Source organism: Lynx rufus, unplaced genomic scaffold (assembly GCF_022079265.1).
Source record: "Lynx rufus isolate CCGP_SWC_20201006 ecotype Redwood Valley unplaced genomic scaffold, mLynRuf1.p SCAF_7, whole genome shotgun sequence".
NCBI lineage: Eukaryota > Metazoa > Chordata > Mammalia > Carnivora > Felidae > Lynx > Lynx rufus.
In genome coordinates this window covers 117,080,306-117,095,912 of record NW_025814889.1, presented here as the reverse complement: position 1 = coordinate 117,095,912, position 15,607 = coordinate 117,080,306, and the positions used below count along the sequence as shown (strand labels likewise).

General features: G+C 38.0%; 1 protein-coding gene across 1 annotated transcript in view; it reads left to right on the top strand.

The window, feature by feature from the left end:
* The window catches only part of CCDC38 (coiled-coil domain containing 38), a 47,663-nt gene that overhangs the window by 12,842 nt on the left and 19,214 nt on the right, over positions 1-15,607 (top strand). The window contains exons 5-9 of the mRNA XM_047067295.1: positions 516-679; positions 790-870; positions 3,274-3,434; positions 5,239-5,319; positions 6,021-6,078. Coding sequence (XP_046923251.1) covers positions 516-679; positions 790-870; positions 3,274-3,434; positions 5,239-5,319; positions 6,021-6,078 — 545 coding nt within the window. The remainder of the gene's footprint in view (positions 1-515; positions 680-789; positions 871-3,273; positions 3,435-5,238; positions 5,320-6,020; positions 6,079-15,607) is intronic.

The following is a 15,607-nucleotide window of genomic DNA, read 5'->3' as shown; positions in this document are numbered from 1 at the left end:
CTCTGTGCTGACAGCAGTGAGCCAATGTGGGACTCGAATTCAGGAAGCATGAGATCATGACCTGAACTGAAGTTTGACAGTCAACAGCCACTTGGGAGCCCCCATGCTTTTATTTCTAATACAAGTGATCACTTAGTATGCAATTTATTTTACCCTTTATTATGAGACTATTGAAATGTAGTAGCAATGGGGGAACACCTGGGTGGCTCCATCGGTTAAACGGTTAAGCATCTAACTCTTGATTTCAGCTCAGGTCATGATCTCATGGTTCATTGAGTTCGAGCCCCACATCGGGCTCTGCGCTGAAGGTACAGAGCCTGCTTGGGTTTCTCTCTCTCTCTCTCTCTTTCTCTCTCTCTTTCTCTGCCTTTCTCCATCTCATGCTTGCTCTCTCTTTCTAAATAAATAAATAAATAAATAAATACACTTAACAAAAAAATTACTTTGAAAGAAATGTACTAGCAACGGGCTAGAAACGTGGAATAATGTTGCACTTCTGTTTTCAACATTCCTAGTATGCTCTCTCAACCAAAAGAAATACAATTAAAAAGTTTGAAAAACTCATAGCAGTGAAGGAACAGCAAGTCATAAAAGCAGAAAAAAAGCTCCAAGAAGACGCCATGGCCTTTGAAGAGTTCCTTCGAGAAAATGACCAGAGATCTGTAGACGCCCTTAAAATGTTCGTGTTTTCACTCTAGCCAAATTGCCTTTTTCCCTCCGTCTTTCTTTTTAGTTTCTCAGAACACAATACAACACGAAACAAACTAACAAATCTCTGTTACTTTTCAGTGCAGCACAGGAAACTATAAACAAACTCCAAATGACAGCAGAGCTAAAGAAAGCAAATATGGAGGTACAGGCAGTGAAAAGGTGAGCCCAGGCTGCCATCTTTTCCTTCTCAAATATCCATGCCCCATTGAAACCTACTTGTGCCTAGCAAGACCTGGGTGGGAATATTCCTTATCTATTGATGATTCCATAAGTGTGACCTCATTTTTAAAATAAGTAACGTGTTGATCAAGGATCGTCTGTCTCTGCCTGGGTATCAGAGTACAGTGACCTCTGGTTGAAAAGGTTCCTCTAACTTGTCAATATAAAAGCCTAGAAATTGGTTGAAAAGAAGCAAGCCAACATTAAGAGTAAACCATAAATTATTTTCTCAGTGCCCTCTTTCATTCATTCTAAGGCATTTTTCTTCCCACATTTTAACATCTCTGAAGTTGGGGTTCAATTTTACAGCCATCTTAAAACTATAATTGGCAAAATTTTTTATATTTATACTTACACTTAGTTGAACCTAGAATCGATATTAAAAACTGGGATCTATAATGACAAAAATTACAGGAGGGGGAAGCTGGGATAAAACTATTATACCACCCACCACACTCTTTTTTTTTTTTTTTTTTTTTCAAGCCCAGATGTTTTCTTCTGTGGTCAAGTGTATCTCATTTGATCTAATTTCAAATATCTAAAGAAGCTTCCTTCTATCATCATTCTTGGACAGTAGTTTCATGACCCAGGAGACACTAGCCTTTGTATCAAGTCATGCTAAAACTTGTTTTTTTTTTTTCTTTTTGAGGATTTGATGCTTAACTTTCCTCTAAAACCAAGTCCTAGATTTTTCAGAAAAGAGGACAACACCTTCTCTAAAATACAATAAATGAAGTGGATGGTAGTTTCTTTGAAACCAATTGCTACTAACAGAATGTGTGTTTTCAAACACATTCTGGCTACAGAAGCCTCTTCTATTTTAGGAGCCTAAAGTTGAAGGCAATCCAAGGTGGAGAATTCCCTTCCCTCCTTCCTCTATCACATAATTAGAAGATTCTGTTCTATTTCTAGAACCAGAGTAGCAGCCTCTATGTTTGCATAGAGTACTGCATTTTTGCACAATGGCAAAATGGCCTTATTGAAAAGAACTTGCTTATTTTTTATGTGTCTCCTCATCCTAGAAAGGTGTAAAAGGCAATGAAAAACAAGCTGGTAACAGCACAGAGGAGGCAGGCAACTGCTATTTATTGCCTTTTTTTCTTTAAGTTTATTTATTTATTTTGAGAGGTGAGAGCACACGAGGAGAGGGAGGGGCAGAGAGAGAAAGGGAGAGAGTGAATCCCAAGCAGGTTCCATGCTCCTCCCTCCGATGAGGGGCTCAATTCTATAACCCTGGGATCAGTGACCTAAGCCAATATCAAGAGTCAGATGCTCAACTGATTGAGTCACCCAACCTCCTCTCCCTTTTCTCTCTTTATGGGCCTGAGATCGCCCAGGAAGTTCCTCCACTGCAGGTAGGGCTGGAAATCTGTTCACAAGGCAGAAGAGAGCTTGTTCTGAAGCTTTTGCTTGGAAGCTGTGCAATTCCAGCCATTTGAATCTTGTTTCTTGTAGCACATCTGGGAGGCTTTCAGACTAAAACTAAAGTGGTGGTAGAATGAGGGGCTCCCAACATCTTTCACCTGGTGATATGTGAGCCAGCCATTTATTGACTCTTGAATATCACTCTCACATCAGGGCTTAAGGAAGGCACTGACTGAGAAAAGTACTGAAGCTGAGGATATTGATACAGGAGTAATATTGATAGAGATATCGAAGAGGGGATGATTAAGGAAGCTTCGAAGGACAACTGTGAAGCTCCCTTTCATGAGGGCCTTCATTGTTAGTTTAAATATTCCTTGAGAATCCACTTTGTAACATAATTATGGGAAAGTAATCTGAGGCTGAGGGGAAAGGTTTTCAGTCCAAGTCACTGGATTTTGTTGGCGAGAGCTTGGGCATCTGAGTCCGTCAGACCTGGATTTGAGCACTGGTTCTGCCGTTTACTAGACAGATGACTTTGCACGTCATTCATTTCTTCTTCCAAAAGACAGGAATGACACCTATTTTAAAGCTGTAGTGTGTCCTGAATATTGCCCCCATTTCCTAGTAGGAGCTCACTGAGTGTTCGTTTTCTTTATTTTTCTTACATAAGTCCCATCTTTAGCTACCTTCTAATTTTTTCCTATGTCTAAAATTGAATACATTTCCCTCAGAAATAAATAAGTAGAGTAAAACTATCATCAGTCTATTCTGTGAGTGCATATCCGTGGCATATTTCATTCAAATAGCATTCCTACGTGGTTTTTTTCTTATCTCATCATATGACCGTACTTACAATTTTTATTAAATAAATTATTATTCAAATATATAATCAAAGGAACAGATTTTATAAAACCTTTTAAAAAAATGAACATACTTTCAATGGATATTTTTAATGATACCTTTGTTTCTTTTGAGTAGTGAGATAGCAAAAACAGAATTCCTCCTTAGAGAATACACGAAATATGGATTTTTTCTGCTGAAATTGTCTCCAAAACACTGGCAAATCCAGCAAGCGCTGAAAAAGGCACAGATGACAAAAAGTAGAGAAAGTATGAATGTCACTCTTCCGGTATTAACAAGTGAGTCATGTATTCTTAATTTCAATGAAGTAAATATCCCTAATTCTCAAATATTCTGCTTCAATATTTATTTGTTCTTTATTAAATAGTCAAAATTTCTATTTTAAGCAGAACCTGAACAAGGATTCCCACTCTCTCTGATATTATAAATTATTAATTTGGAAACTCAAGTTAATTTCAGATATAAAGCAATAAAAAGATACACATAGAGAAATAGAAAATATTTATTTGCAGATGATATGATAGCATACCTAGAACCCCCTCACCCTCCTATACGAAATCTGAAAAGCTATTTGATTTTATTAAAGGTTTCTGCAGAGTAAATGGACACAAACTCAATTATACTTTACTAACCTCACATATTAACTTAGATAGACTAACTTTATTAACCAGAAAATATACAAGAAAATCAAATTCAAGAAGGCAACAATAACCTTAATTGTGTGACCTGGAGATTTGACAAAAAGAGAAATATGTCGTGTTTTTATAGAGGAAGGTTGATATTGCAAAGGTGCCAATTTTTCTGAAATTAATGTATAAGTTTTGTGGAATTATAATAAGAATGTTACCAAAAACTTGCCAGGCAATTGAGTGTTGGTTGGGGAGAACTTTGCACAATGATTCTGAGGTCCATCTAGAAAGATAAATACTTCTAAAGTTAAAAGAGAATATAGGGTGTTACTAATCTTTTAAGGAATAATATCACAAAGTCTTGGAAGTTAACACAGCATTGGTACTGGTGTTAGGAAATTAGCTTGATGAACCAGAAATAGATGTATTATATAGAAGAATTAAGTAAGTGATCGAAATGGGGTTGCAAATCAAAGAGGAAAACTACCTCTTCCAGCAACATTAGGGTAACAAGGACCAGACTCACCCTTCTGCCTAAAAAAAAAAAAAAAAAAAAAAAAAAAACCTGAAAAATATATGAAACAACAGGTTTCAGGTATGAGGCATCAAGGAGAGAAGATAATCCGTGAGAGAGGGGAGACAAATGAGAAGAGCCCAATGAAGGCCTCAACATACTGCCTGGGGAGATTTTCCAGGATGCAAGGTCAGGAGGAGGAGCCCAGCAGTCCCCATGAATTGAAAAGAGAGGTACAGGTTCAGGGAGGCTGGAGTTCCCTGAGCAGAGTAATGGAGAGGAGAGAGCTACAGAGAGTTCTTGGCAGAGTCTTCAGCTGAGAGCTGATCCTGAGACTCCGGGGTAAGAGCATTTACCCCATAGAAGTCAGTAAACTACAAATCAGGGGGAAGTCTTTTCCGGAGAGCTGACTGTTAAACATTTACCAGCGCACCAGGGATGGCTTCTCTACTCAGTTCCCTGTATCTCTCCCTGTGCTGTGATGAAATTAGATCATCTGTTCAGAGTACGGAGCACAGTGATGGCACTTGGTTAAACTCAGTACACAGTGTTTAACAAGAGATAAAACAAAAAGAAAGGAAAGCCAGGTAGTATTTGCATTTAGCAGCTTAAAATTCAGTGCTCCTAGCATCTGGAGGATGCTCAGAAACCAGTGAGTCCCTCAGTCCAGAGTGAGCGGCTGACACTGGGATTACAGAGGTTATGACAAACTGATGCAGAGACCTCTCTGCAGAGAGACCTCCTCATGTCCCCTAGGTCCATTCCCATCCATTCTGCCTGTTCAGAGACCAGCGCTTGCCGTCTACATCGTTCATTGCTTGTTGCAATACTCCCATCCTCTATTTTTGTCTCTGTACATTTTCACCATGAGACAAACTTCATTCCCAGAAGTGTTTCCCGCCCCCCTCTTTCTCTCTCCCTTTTATTTTCCATTTCTAGAATTAAATACAAAGAAAAATGAGGGCAGTATTGAGGATTCCAGGAAGACATCTTTTTCAGATGACAATTCTATGGGAAGAGGTAGCCAAGGTAACACTAGAGACTTGAGACTTCACTTACAAAAGTAAAACCAGAGAAGGTGTCCATCTCAAAGTGGAAATCCAGGACCTATAAGCTAACCTGGAAAACAGGACGTGGTGTCCACATCACCCGTAATCCTTGGGAGCTACGAGTTCCATTTCTTTCTCTCTGACATTATTACAAAACTTGGAGAGGTGGATGAATGGACAAGACAGGCAGAGAAATCAGGGGCAAAGGACCTGATACAACTCATTCCCTCCACAAGTGCACATCGTTTGTAATTTCTACCTTGATTGAAAATCAGTGATTATACAAGAAATATATATGGTTAGGTAAGAAATAGAACCATAAATATTTCACTATTTATGTTCCTGATTGTGACTGTCAATAGTTGTATCATGTTTTTGATAATATGTACTCTGCAACCCCTGCACCCTGCACAACCACTGCCTTTGATTTTATTCTTAGGCTTGGAACCCACTTTCACTAGAATAAAAGAACTCCACTTTTTGTGATAATTATTCTAATAATGATAAAAAGAAGTAATGGGCTAACCTTATCCATGGCTATCCTTAACCATATCCATGCAGAGAAATGAATATCTTGCACCAAGTAACAAGGAATCATTTCTAATTACGTGTTATTTCTTTTCACCTCCACCATCACCAATGACATGGACTTCGCCTGGACATTTTGAACAGGAAAACCCCGCAGGAAGACCTTCTTCACCCTAGAGAATAAGAAATCATCCTTATCAAAGTACAGTACACACTTGATTAACTCTCTTGGGAACTGAATGTTTTTGCAGCATATATCCCTTTTAGCCTTTCTTCAACAAATATACCATGTATCTATACCCATCCTAACAGATCCTGGAGGTAGTGGTTGCCATTTCTGGGTGCTCCTGAGTTGATGGAGTTCTCACAGGGCTCCCCTCATTCTTTCATGAGTGCCTGCCACTGCCATCTGCAGAAATTGCCTACCCTTTGCATCTTGGGTCTGGCCCTCTCAGAACAATTGCTTAATTGTTTCTTAAGCTACTCTGCCAACCCCTGTGTTTGCAGTTTCACAGGGTCATTCAAAATAGCTGCAATAGGACCATAAAGCATTGTTTGTTTTGCCCCTTATTTGTTTGCTGACTCAATTATACTCATTATTTTTCTAATAAATTGCTAGCTCTCAACCCTGCCTATCCCAGGGAAGCTTTAAGAAAATATACTGATGCCCAGGATGGGTACACTGGCCCCAAGAAAAGGATCTGGGCCATGACAATCACACATGACAAAAGTCAGTGCAGATACCATACTCTGAATTCTAGGGACCCTGAAGTTGCTCCACTTCTGTGGCATTTAACAATCAATGTTTTGTTTTTAATTAAATTTTTTATTTTGAGATAGTTGTAGATTCACATAGTTTTAGGAAATACAGAGATCCATGTACCCGTAACCAGTTTCCCCCAATGGTAACATCTTGCAAAATTGTAGTACAATATCACAACCAGGATATTGGCATTGATACAGTCAAGATGCAATCAAATACAGAACATCGCCATGAGGATTCTTCATCATGCCCCTTAGCAGTATAGCCACTTCCCTCCCTCCTCCTCTCCCTAACTCCTGGCAACCACTAATCTGTTCTCTATTGCTTCGATTTCTGTCATTTCAAGAATGTTATATAAATGCAATCATACATTATGTAACCTTTTGGGATTGGATGCTTTACAGAGGATAATTCTCTGAAGGTTCATCCAGGCTGTTGGATCTATCAATAGTTGGTTCCTTTTCATTGCTGAGTAGTATTTACAGTTAACCCTTGAACAACATGGGTTTGAACTATGAAGATTCCCTTATATGTGGAATTTTTTTCAATAAATATAGTACAGTACTGTAAATGTATTTTCTCTTCCTTATAATTTTCTTAACATTTTCTTTCATCTAGCCTACTTTGTAAGAATATAGTATATAATACATATAACATACAAAATATGTATTAATTGACTGTTATTGGTAAGGATTCTAGTCAATAGTAGGCTATTAGTAGTTAAGTTTTGGGGGAGTCAAAAGTTATGTGTGGATTTTTGACTGCATAGGGGGTTGGCTCCCCTAACCCCTGTGTTGTTCCAGAGCCAACTGTAGATGATATGTACACACTACAAATTAACTATTCACTCATTGAACAACATCCAGATTGTTTCTAGAGTGGAGCTATAACATTACTATAAATATATTTGTGCAATTTTTTTGTGTGCACAGAATTTGCATTTCTCTGGAATAAATGCCTAGAGTGCAACTGTTGAGTTGGATGGCAGGTGCATGCACAGTTTTTAAAGAAACTGTCAATTTGTTTCCCAGAGTGGCTATACCATTTTACATTCCCACCAGCAATGAACAAGGGATCCAGTTTCTCTCCATTCTCACCAACATTTACCATTTTGATTTTTAAAAACTTTAGCTATTCTGATTGATGTATATATCTTACTGTGCTTTTTCTAAAAAAAAATCTTATTTCTGGTTCTTTTTTATTTGAGTATAGTTGACATACAATGTTACATTAGTTTCAGGTGTACAGTATAGTAATTTGATGCTATGCTCATCACAAGTGTAGTTACCATCTGTCATCATACAACACTATTATGATATCTTTGACTATATTCCTATGCTGTGCCTTTTATTCTCATGACTTATTCATTCCATAACTGGGAGCCTGTATCTCCCACTCCCCTTCACCCATTGTGCCTATCCCCCAACCCCCTCCTCTCTGGAAGACAAATAATTTGTTCTCTGTATTTATAGGTCTGATTCTCCTTTTTGTTTATTCATTTGCCTTTTAGATTCCACATATGAGTGAAATCACATGGTATTTGTGTTTCTCGTCTGATTTATTTCATTTACCATAATACTCTATGTCCATCCATGTTGTTGCAAATGGCATTATCTCATCCTTTTTTTTTTTTGGATGCATAATCTTCCTATCTTTTGTGCTTTTTATTTGCATTTCCCTAGTAACTAATGTTGTTGAACATCTGTTTATGTACTTGATAACTTTATATCTTGTTTTGTGAAATGTCTGTTCACGTCTTTTGCCAGTTTTCTAACTGGATTGTCTGGTTTTGTCTCTTACTGTTGAAGTTTGAGAATTCTTTATATATTTCTATATTAGCCCTTTGTGGATATGTAGCTTGCAAATATTTCCCCTCAGTCTGCAGATTGTCCTTTCTCTTACCAGGGTCTTTTGTAGAACAGAAGTTTTTGATATTGATGGAAGTCCAATTTATCAATTTTTTCTAACGTGGATCATGCTTTTCATGTCAGGTCTAAAACTTTTAAACTAGTCCTAGATACCAAGGATTACTTTTCATGTTTTCTCTGAAAAGTTTTTATAGTTTTACATTTAAGTCTGTGATCAATTTTAGGTTAATTATTTTTGAATAAGGCATGAGATTTAGATTGAGAGGTTTTTTGTTTGTTTGTTTGTTTGTTTGTTTGTTTTTTGCCTATGGATGCCCATTGCTCTAGCACCATTTGTTGAAATGGCTTCTCCACTGAATTGTTTTTGTATCTGTGCCAAAAATCAGGCATATTTGTTCAGGTCTGTTTCCAGATTCTCTATTCTGTTCCATTGATCTATGTGGCCGTCTAACACCAATACCACAAGGTCTTTTATTACTATAAGCTATTAGTCTTGAAATCATTTAGACTGATTCTTCTTACTCTATTCCTTTTTCAAAATTTTGTTGACCATTCTAGTTCCTTTGGCTTTCCATGCAAATTTTAGAACAATTTTATCTATATCTACAAAAAAAAAAAAAAAAAACACTTGCTGGAATCATTAGAATTGTGTTTAAACCTTTTTATGGTTTGAATTATGTCTCCCTATATCTTTATAAAAGATATATTAAAGTCTAATCCATGGTACTATCTATGAATGTTACCTTATTTAGAAATAGGATCTTTGTAGGTATAAGCAAATTGAATCCATGAGGGTAGGCCCTTAATCCAGTATGACTGGTATCCTTAAGAGACACAGAGATGCAGGGAGAACACCATATGACAACAGAGGCAGAGATTGGAGTGATGCATCTACAAGCCAAAGTACACCAATGATTGCCAACCACACAAGAAGCTAAAAGAAAGGCATGGAAGAGATTCTTCCCTGAAGATTTCAGGGAGAGCATGGCCCTGCTGACAGCTTGATTTTGGACTTCTAGCCTCCAGAACTGTGAGAGAATAAGTTCCTGTTGTTTTAAGCCACCTTGTTTGTGGTACTTTGTTACAGCAGCCCTAGGAAACAAATTTGAACCTGTATATCAATTTGGGGAGAACTGACATCTTTAACTATATTAACTCTTACAATCCATGAACATAGTATGTCTCTCCATTCATTTAGATTTTCTTTGATTTTTGTTCATCAGCTTTTCATAGTTTTCAGCATACAGGCCCTGTGCATATTTTGTCAGATTTAAACATAATAGTTTTCCTATTTTTTTTCTTTTTGAGAAATTGTAAATGGAACTGTATTTTTAATTTTAGTGTTCTTGTGTTCATTGCTAGTATATAGAAATACAATTGATTGTTGTACTTTCATATACTCTGATTTTGAAGAGCTCACTTATTAGTTCCAGGAATTTTGGGTTTGTTCCTTTGGGGTTTTTTTATATTCCTTTGGATTTTCCATGTAGACCACCATGTCATCTGCAAATAGAAACAGTTTTATTTCTTCCTTTATGATACGTATGCCTTTTATTTCCTTTTCTTGCCTTACTGCAGTGAGTAGAACATTCTATGTGGAATAATAGTAGTGGGAGCAGACATCCTTGCCTTGTCCAGTCTTAAGAGGATTCAGGTTTTCACCATTAAGTAAAATGTTAGCTGTAGGATTTTTATACAGATAACCTATCAACTTCAGGAAATCCTCTCTAGTCTAATTTCTCTGTGAGTTATCATAAATGAGCAATGAATTTTGTCAAATGCCTTTTCTGAATCTATCAATACACACAGTAACATGCAAACACCACATTCACTCCTCAGAAAGCTCACCACTCTCATAGTTTCTTTCATTCATTCAACCAGTACTTATTGAATGACCTGTGGACCCAACAGTAAATAAAACACAGTCTCTACCCTCAAGAAGCTTATCATCTAGTGAGAAAACAGACAAGGGATTAGTCAGCTACAATATAATAGATAATACCACTGGAAGAATAAGCTCAGAGTGCCACAGGCATGCAAAGGAAGAACTCTTAACCCAGATGACAGGTGAGGGAGTAAGAGAGCAAGGGCAGGATAAGTGAACACTCTCCAGAACAGATGGCATCCAAGCTGAGTCTGGTGAGAGGAGGAGGCATCGGGGAAGACAAGCTCTGGGAGAAGTTGGAGCCTTTTGTCACAGAGGTGGCAGAGCTTGGTTCTGTGAAAGTGAGAGGCTGAAGGGGCAGATAAGTACTGTATCATGAGCAGGTAAGTGTGGTGCCATCCTAAGGAGCCTGGATTTGTCCCAGGGGTCCTGGGGAGACACTGAGTGTTTTAAGCAAGAGTGTAACAGAGACTCAATTGGATTTACATTTTAGCAAATTGGATGTGGGAGTATTTTATCGAATAAAATGGAGGGAGACAAAACTAGAGATAAGAAGGGCCAGTTAGGAGCCTGTTGTCACAATTCAGGGGAGATATAATGAACTGCCTCAATAAGATAGTGGCCGTAGGAACAAAGAAGGAAAGGCTGTGAGACACCTCAGGGAAGTGGTATTGACAGGCTTTGAAAGGCTCACATAAAAGATTGGGGGAAGTGTGAGGAAAAGAGAGTGGTCAAAAAACTCACAAATTTTGTCAAAGATAACTCTCAAATTTCTGGGGGGCAATGGGGTATATAGTGTTGTCATTCAATAATTTTGGGATCACAGTAAGGGGAGCAGGCCTGAAAAGGAAAATAAGGAGTATGATTTTGGATTGTCTTATTTTTAGCTCCTTGTAGGGCAGCCAAGTGGACATTGATGTCCACTGGAAGTTAGACATTGAAGTCTAGAGCTCAAGAGAAAGAGATAGATATGTGGGAGCCACTAGTATATTAGCAGTAGTGGAATCTATGAGAGAGGACGAAATAACCCCAAAAGAGTGGGTACAATGAGACAGGAAGAAAGCTGAGAAACCACAGACATTTATGTCAGAAAGGAAACCAAAAAGGTAACAAGAATTTCAGAGAGGCGGGAAAAGACTAATTAGAAAATGATACCACTGGGGCGCCTGAGTGGCTCAGTCAGTTAAGCATCCAACTTCAGCTCAGGTCATGATCTCATGGTTTGTGAGATCCTGCGTCGAGCTCTGTGCTGACAGAGCCGTCTTGTGCTCTGTCTCTCTCAAAAAGAAATAAAACATTGAAAAAAAAAAAGAAAAAGAAAAGAAAATGATACCACTGGATCAAGAGAAGAGTTGGGTAGGACAATAGTTATCAAATGCTTTCTCAAGGGGACATTTCCCAAATATTCGCTTATGTCAATGGCTTTCTCTGTTTTCCCATGGCTTAAAGGGCAGTTCCAGGTAGGTATTTTGTCCCCTCAAACTCAACATGAACAAAGAAAATATTAATCTTTTTCTTATCTTACCCTTAAACTGTTCTCCATCTTGTTAGGGCTACTTCCATCATTCCAGGCTCACAGATTACAAATGTTGGAGTCATCTTTGTCTCTTCTCTTTTGGCCCTAGTAGCTCTTTCTACTCTTGGGCCCCATGATTGCATTCTTCCATATAGCTCTAGAATCTCCTCCCTCCCCTAACCCACTTATTCACTTTCCCCTTCATCACTACCCTCTACTTGAAAGCGATATATATATATATATACACACACACACACACACACACACACACACACATATATATGTATATATATACTATATATGTATACTATATACTATATATACATATATATATACACATATGTATACATATATATACATATACATATAGTATACTATATACTATATATGCATATATATACATGTATATACGTGTGTGTGTGTGTATATATATATATATATATATATATGTTATTGTCAAATTGGTTTCCATACAACACCCAGTGCTCATCCCAACAGGTGGTCTCCTCAATGCCCATCACCCAATTTCCCCTCTCCCTCACCCCCCATCAACCCGTAGTTTGTTTTCAGTATTTAAGAGTCTCTTATGGTTTGCCTCCTTCCCTCTCTGTAACTTTTTTCCCCCCTTCCCCTCCCTACTGATCTTCTGTTAATTTTCTCGGGATCCACATAAGAGGGAAAACATATGGTATCTGTCTTTCTCTGCCTGACTTATTTCACTTAGCATAATACTCTCCAGTTCCATCTACATTGCTACAAATGGCCACATTTCATTCTTTCTCATTGCCAACTAGTATCCCATTGTATATATAACCACATCTTTATCCGTTTGTCAGCTGATGGCCATTTAGGCTCTTTCCATAATTTGGCTATTGTTGAAAGTGCTGCTATCAACATTGGGGTGCAAGTGCCCCTATGCATCAGCACTCTTGTATCCTTTGGGTAAATTCCTAGCAGTGCTATTGCTGGGTCATAGGGTAGATCTATTTTTAACTTTTTGAGGAACCTCCACACTGTTTTCCAGAGTGGCTGCCCAATTTGCATTCCCACCAACAGTGCAAGAGGGTTCCCATTTCTCCACATCCTCGTCAGCATCTATAGTCTCCTGATTTGTTCATTTTAGCCACTCTGACCAGCGTGAGATGATATCTCAGTGTGGTTTTGATTTGTATTTCCCTGATGAGGAGTGACGTTGAGCATTTTTCCATGTGCCTGTTGGCCATCTGGATGTCTTCTTTAGAAAAGTGTCTATTCATGTTTTCTGCCCATTTCTTCACTGGATTATTTGTCTTGGGGGCGTGGAGTTTGATGAGTTCTTTATAGATGTTAGATACTAGCCCTTTATCTGATATGTCATTTGCAAATATCTTTTCCCATTCCGTTGGTTGCCTTTTCATTTTGTTAATGGTTTCCTTTGCAGTGCAGAAGCTTTTTTATCTTGATGAGGTCCCAATAGTTCATTTTTGCTTTTAATTCCCTTGCCTTTGGAGATGTGTCAAGTAAGAAATTGCTGCAGCTGAGGTCAGAGAGGTTTTTTCCTGCTTTCTCCTCTAGGGTTTTGATGGTTTCCTGTCTCACATTCAGGTCCTTCATCCATTTGGAATTTATTTTTGTGAATGGTGTAACAAAGTGGCCTAGTTTCATTCTTCTGCATGTTGCTGTCCAGTTCTACCAGCATCATTTGTTAAAGAGACTGTCTTTTTTCCATTGGATATTCTTTCCTGCTTTGTCAAAGATTTGTAGGTCCAATTCTAGAGTCTCTATTCTATTCCGTTGGTCTATGTGTCTGTTTTTGTCTATGTGTCTGTTTTGACAATATCATACTGTCTTGATGATTACAGCTTTGTAGTAGAGTCTAAAGTCTGGGGTTGTGATGCCTCCTGCTTTGGTCTTCTTCTTCAATATTACTTTGGCTATTCAGGGTCTCTTGTGGTTCCATACAAATTTTAGGATTGCTTGTTCCAGCTTTGAGAAGAATGCTGGTGCAATTTTGATTGGGATTGCACTGAATGTGTAGATCGCTTTGGGTAGTATTGACATTTTTTTTTTTAATTTTTTTTTCAACGTTTTTATTTATTTTTGGGACAGAGAGAGACAGAGCATGAACGGGGGAGGGGCAGAGAGAGAGGGAGACACAGAATCGGAAACAGGCTCCAGGCTCCGAGCCATCAGCCCAGAGCCTGATGCGGGGCTCGAACTCACGGACCGCAAGATCGTGACCTGGCTGAAGTCGGACGCTTAACCGACTGCGCCACCCAGGCGTCCCAGTATTGACATTTTAACAATATTTATTTTTCCAATCAGAAGAATAAACTTCCATTTATTTGTATCTTCTTCAATTTCCTTCATAAGCTTTCTATAGTTTTTAGCATACAGCTCTTTTACATCTTTGGTTAGATTTATTCCTAGATATTTTATGATTCTTGGTGCAATTGTGAATGGGATCAGTTTCTTCATTTGTCTTTCTGTTGCCTCATTATTAGTGTATGAGAATACAACTGATTTCTGTACATTAATTTTGTATTTTGTGACTTTGCTGAATTCATGTACCAGTTCTAGCAGACCTTTGGTAGAGTCTATCAGGTTTTCCATGTATAGTATCATGTCATCTGCAAAAAGTGAAAGCTTGACTCCATCTTTGCCAATTTTGATGTCTTTGATTTCCTTTTGGTGTCTGATTGCTGATACTAGAACTTCCAACACTATGTTAAGCAACAGCGGTGAGAGTGGACATCCCTGTCGTGTTCCTGATCTCAGGGGGAAAGCTCTCAGTTTTTCCCCATTGAGGATGATATTAGCTGTGGGCTTTTCATAAATGGCTTTTATGATGTTTAAGTATGTTCCTTCTATTCCAACTTTCTTGAGGGTTTTTACTAAGAAAGAATGCTGAATTTTGTCAAATGTTTTTTCTGCATCAGTTGACAGAATCATATAGTTCTTATCTTTTCTTTTATTACTGTGATGTATCGCATTGATTGATTTGTGAATATTAAACAAGCCCTGTAGCCCAGGAATGAATCCTGCTTGATCATGGTGAATAATTCTTTTTATATGCGGTTGAATTCGATTTCCTAGTATCCTGTTGAGAATTTTTGCATCCACATTTATCAGGGATATTGGCCTGTAGTTCTGGTTTGTTGGGGTTTGTTTGTTTGGTTGGTTGGTTGGGTTTGTTTTGTTTTGTTTTTGTTTTTGTTTTTTTGCTGGGTCTCTGTCTGCTTTTGGAATCAAAGTAATGCTGGCTTCATAGAATGAGTCTGGAAGTTTTCCTTCCCTTTCTATTTTTTGGAACAGCTTGAGATGGATAGGTATTATCTCTGCTTTAAATGTCTGGTAGAATTCCCCAGGGAAGCCATCTGGTCCTGGACTCTTATTTGTTGGTTATTGGTTTGTTCAAATTTTCTTTTCTTCTTGTTTGAGTTTTGGAAGTGTGTGGGTGCTTAGGAATTTGTCCATTTCTTCCAGGTTGTCCAGTTTGTTGGCATATAATTTTTTATAGTATTCCCTGATAATTGCTTGTATTTCTAAGGTATTGGTTGTAATAATTCCATTTTCATTCATGATTTTATCTATTTGGGTCCTCTCCCTTTTCTTTTTGAGAAGCCTGGCTAGAGGTTTATCAATTTTGTTTATTTTTTCAAAAAACCAACTCTTGGTTTCATTGATCTGCTCTACTGTTTTTTAGATTCTGTATTGTTT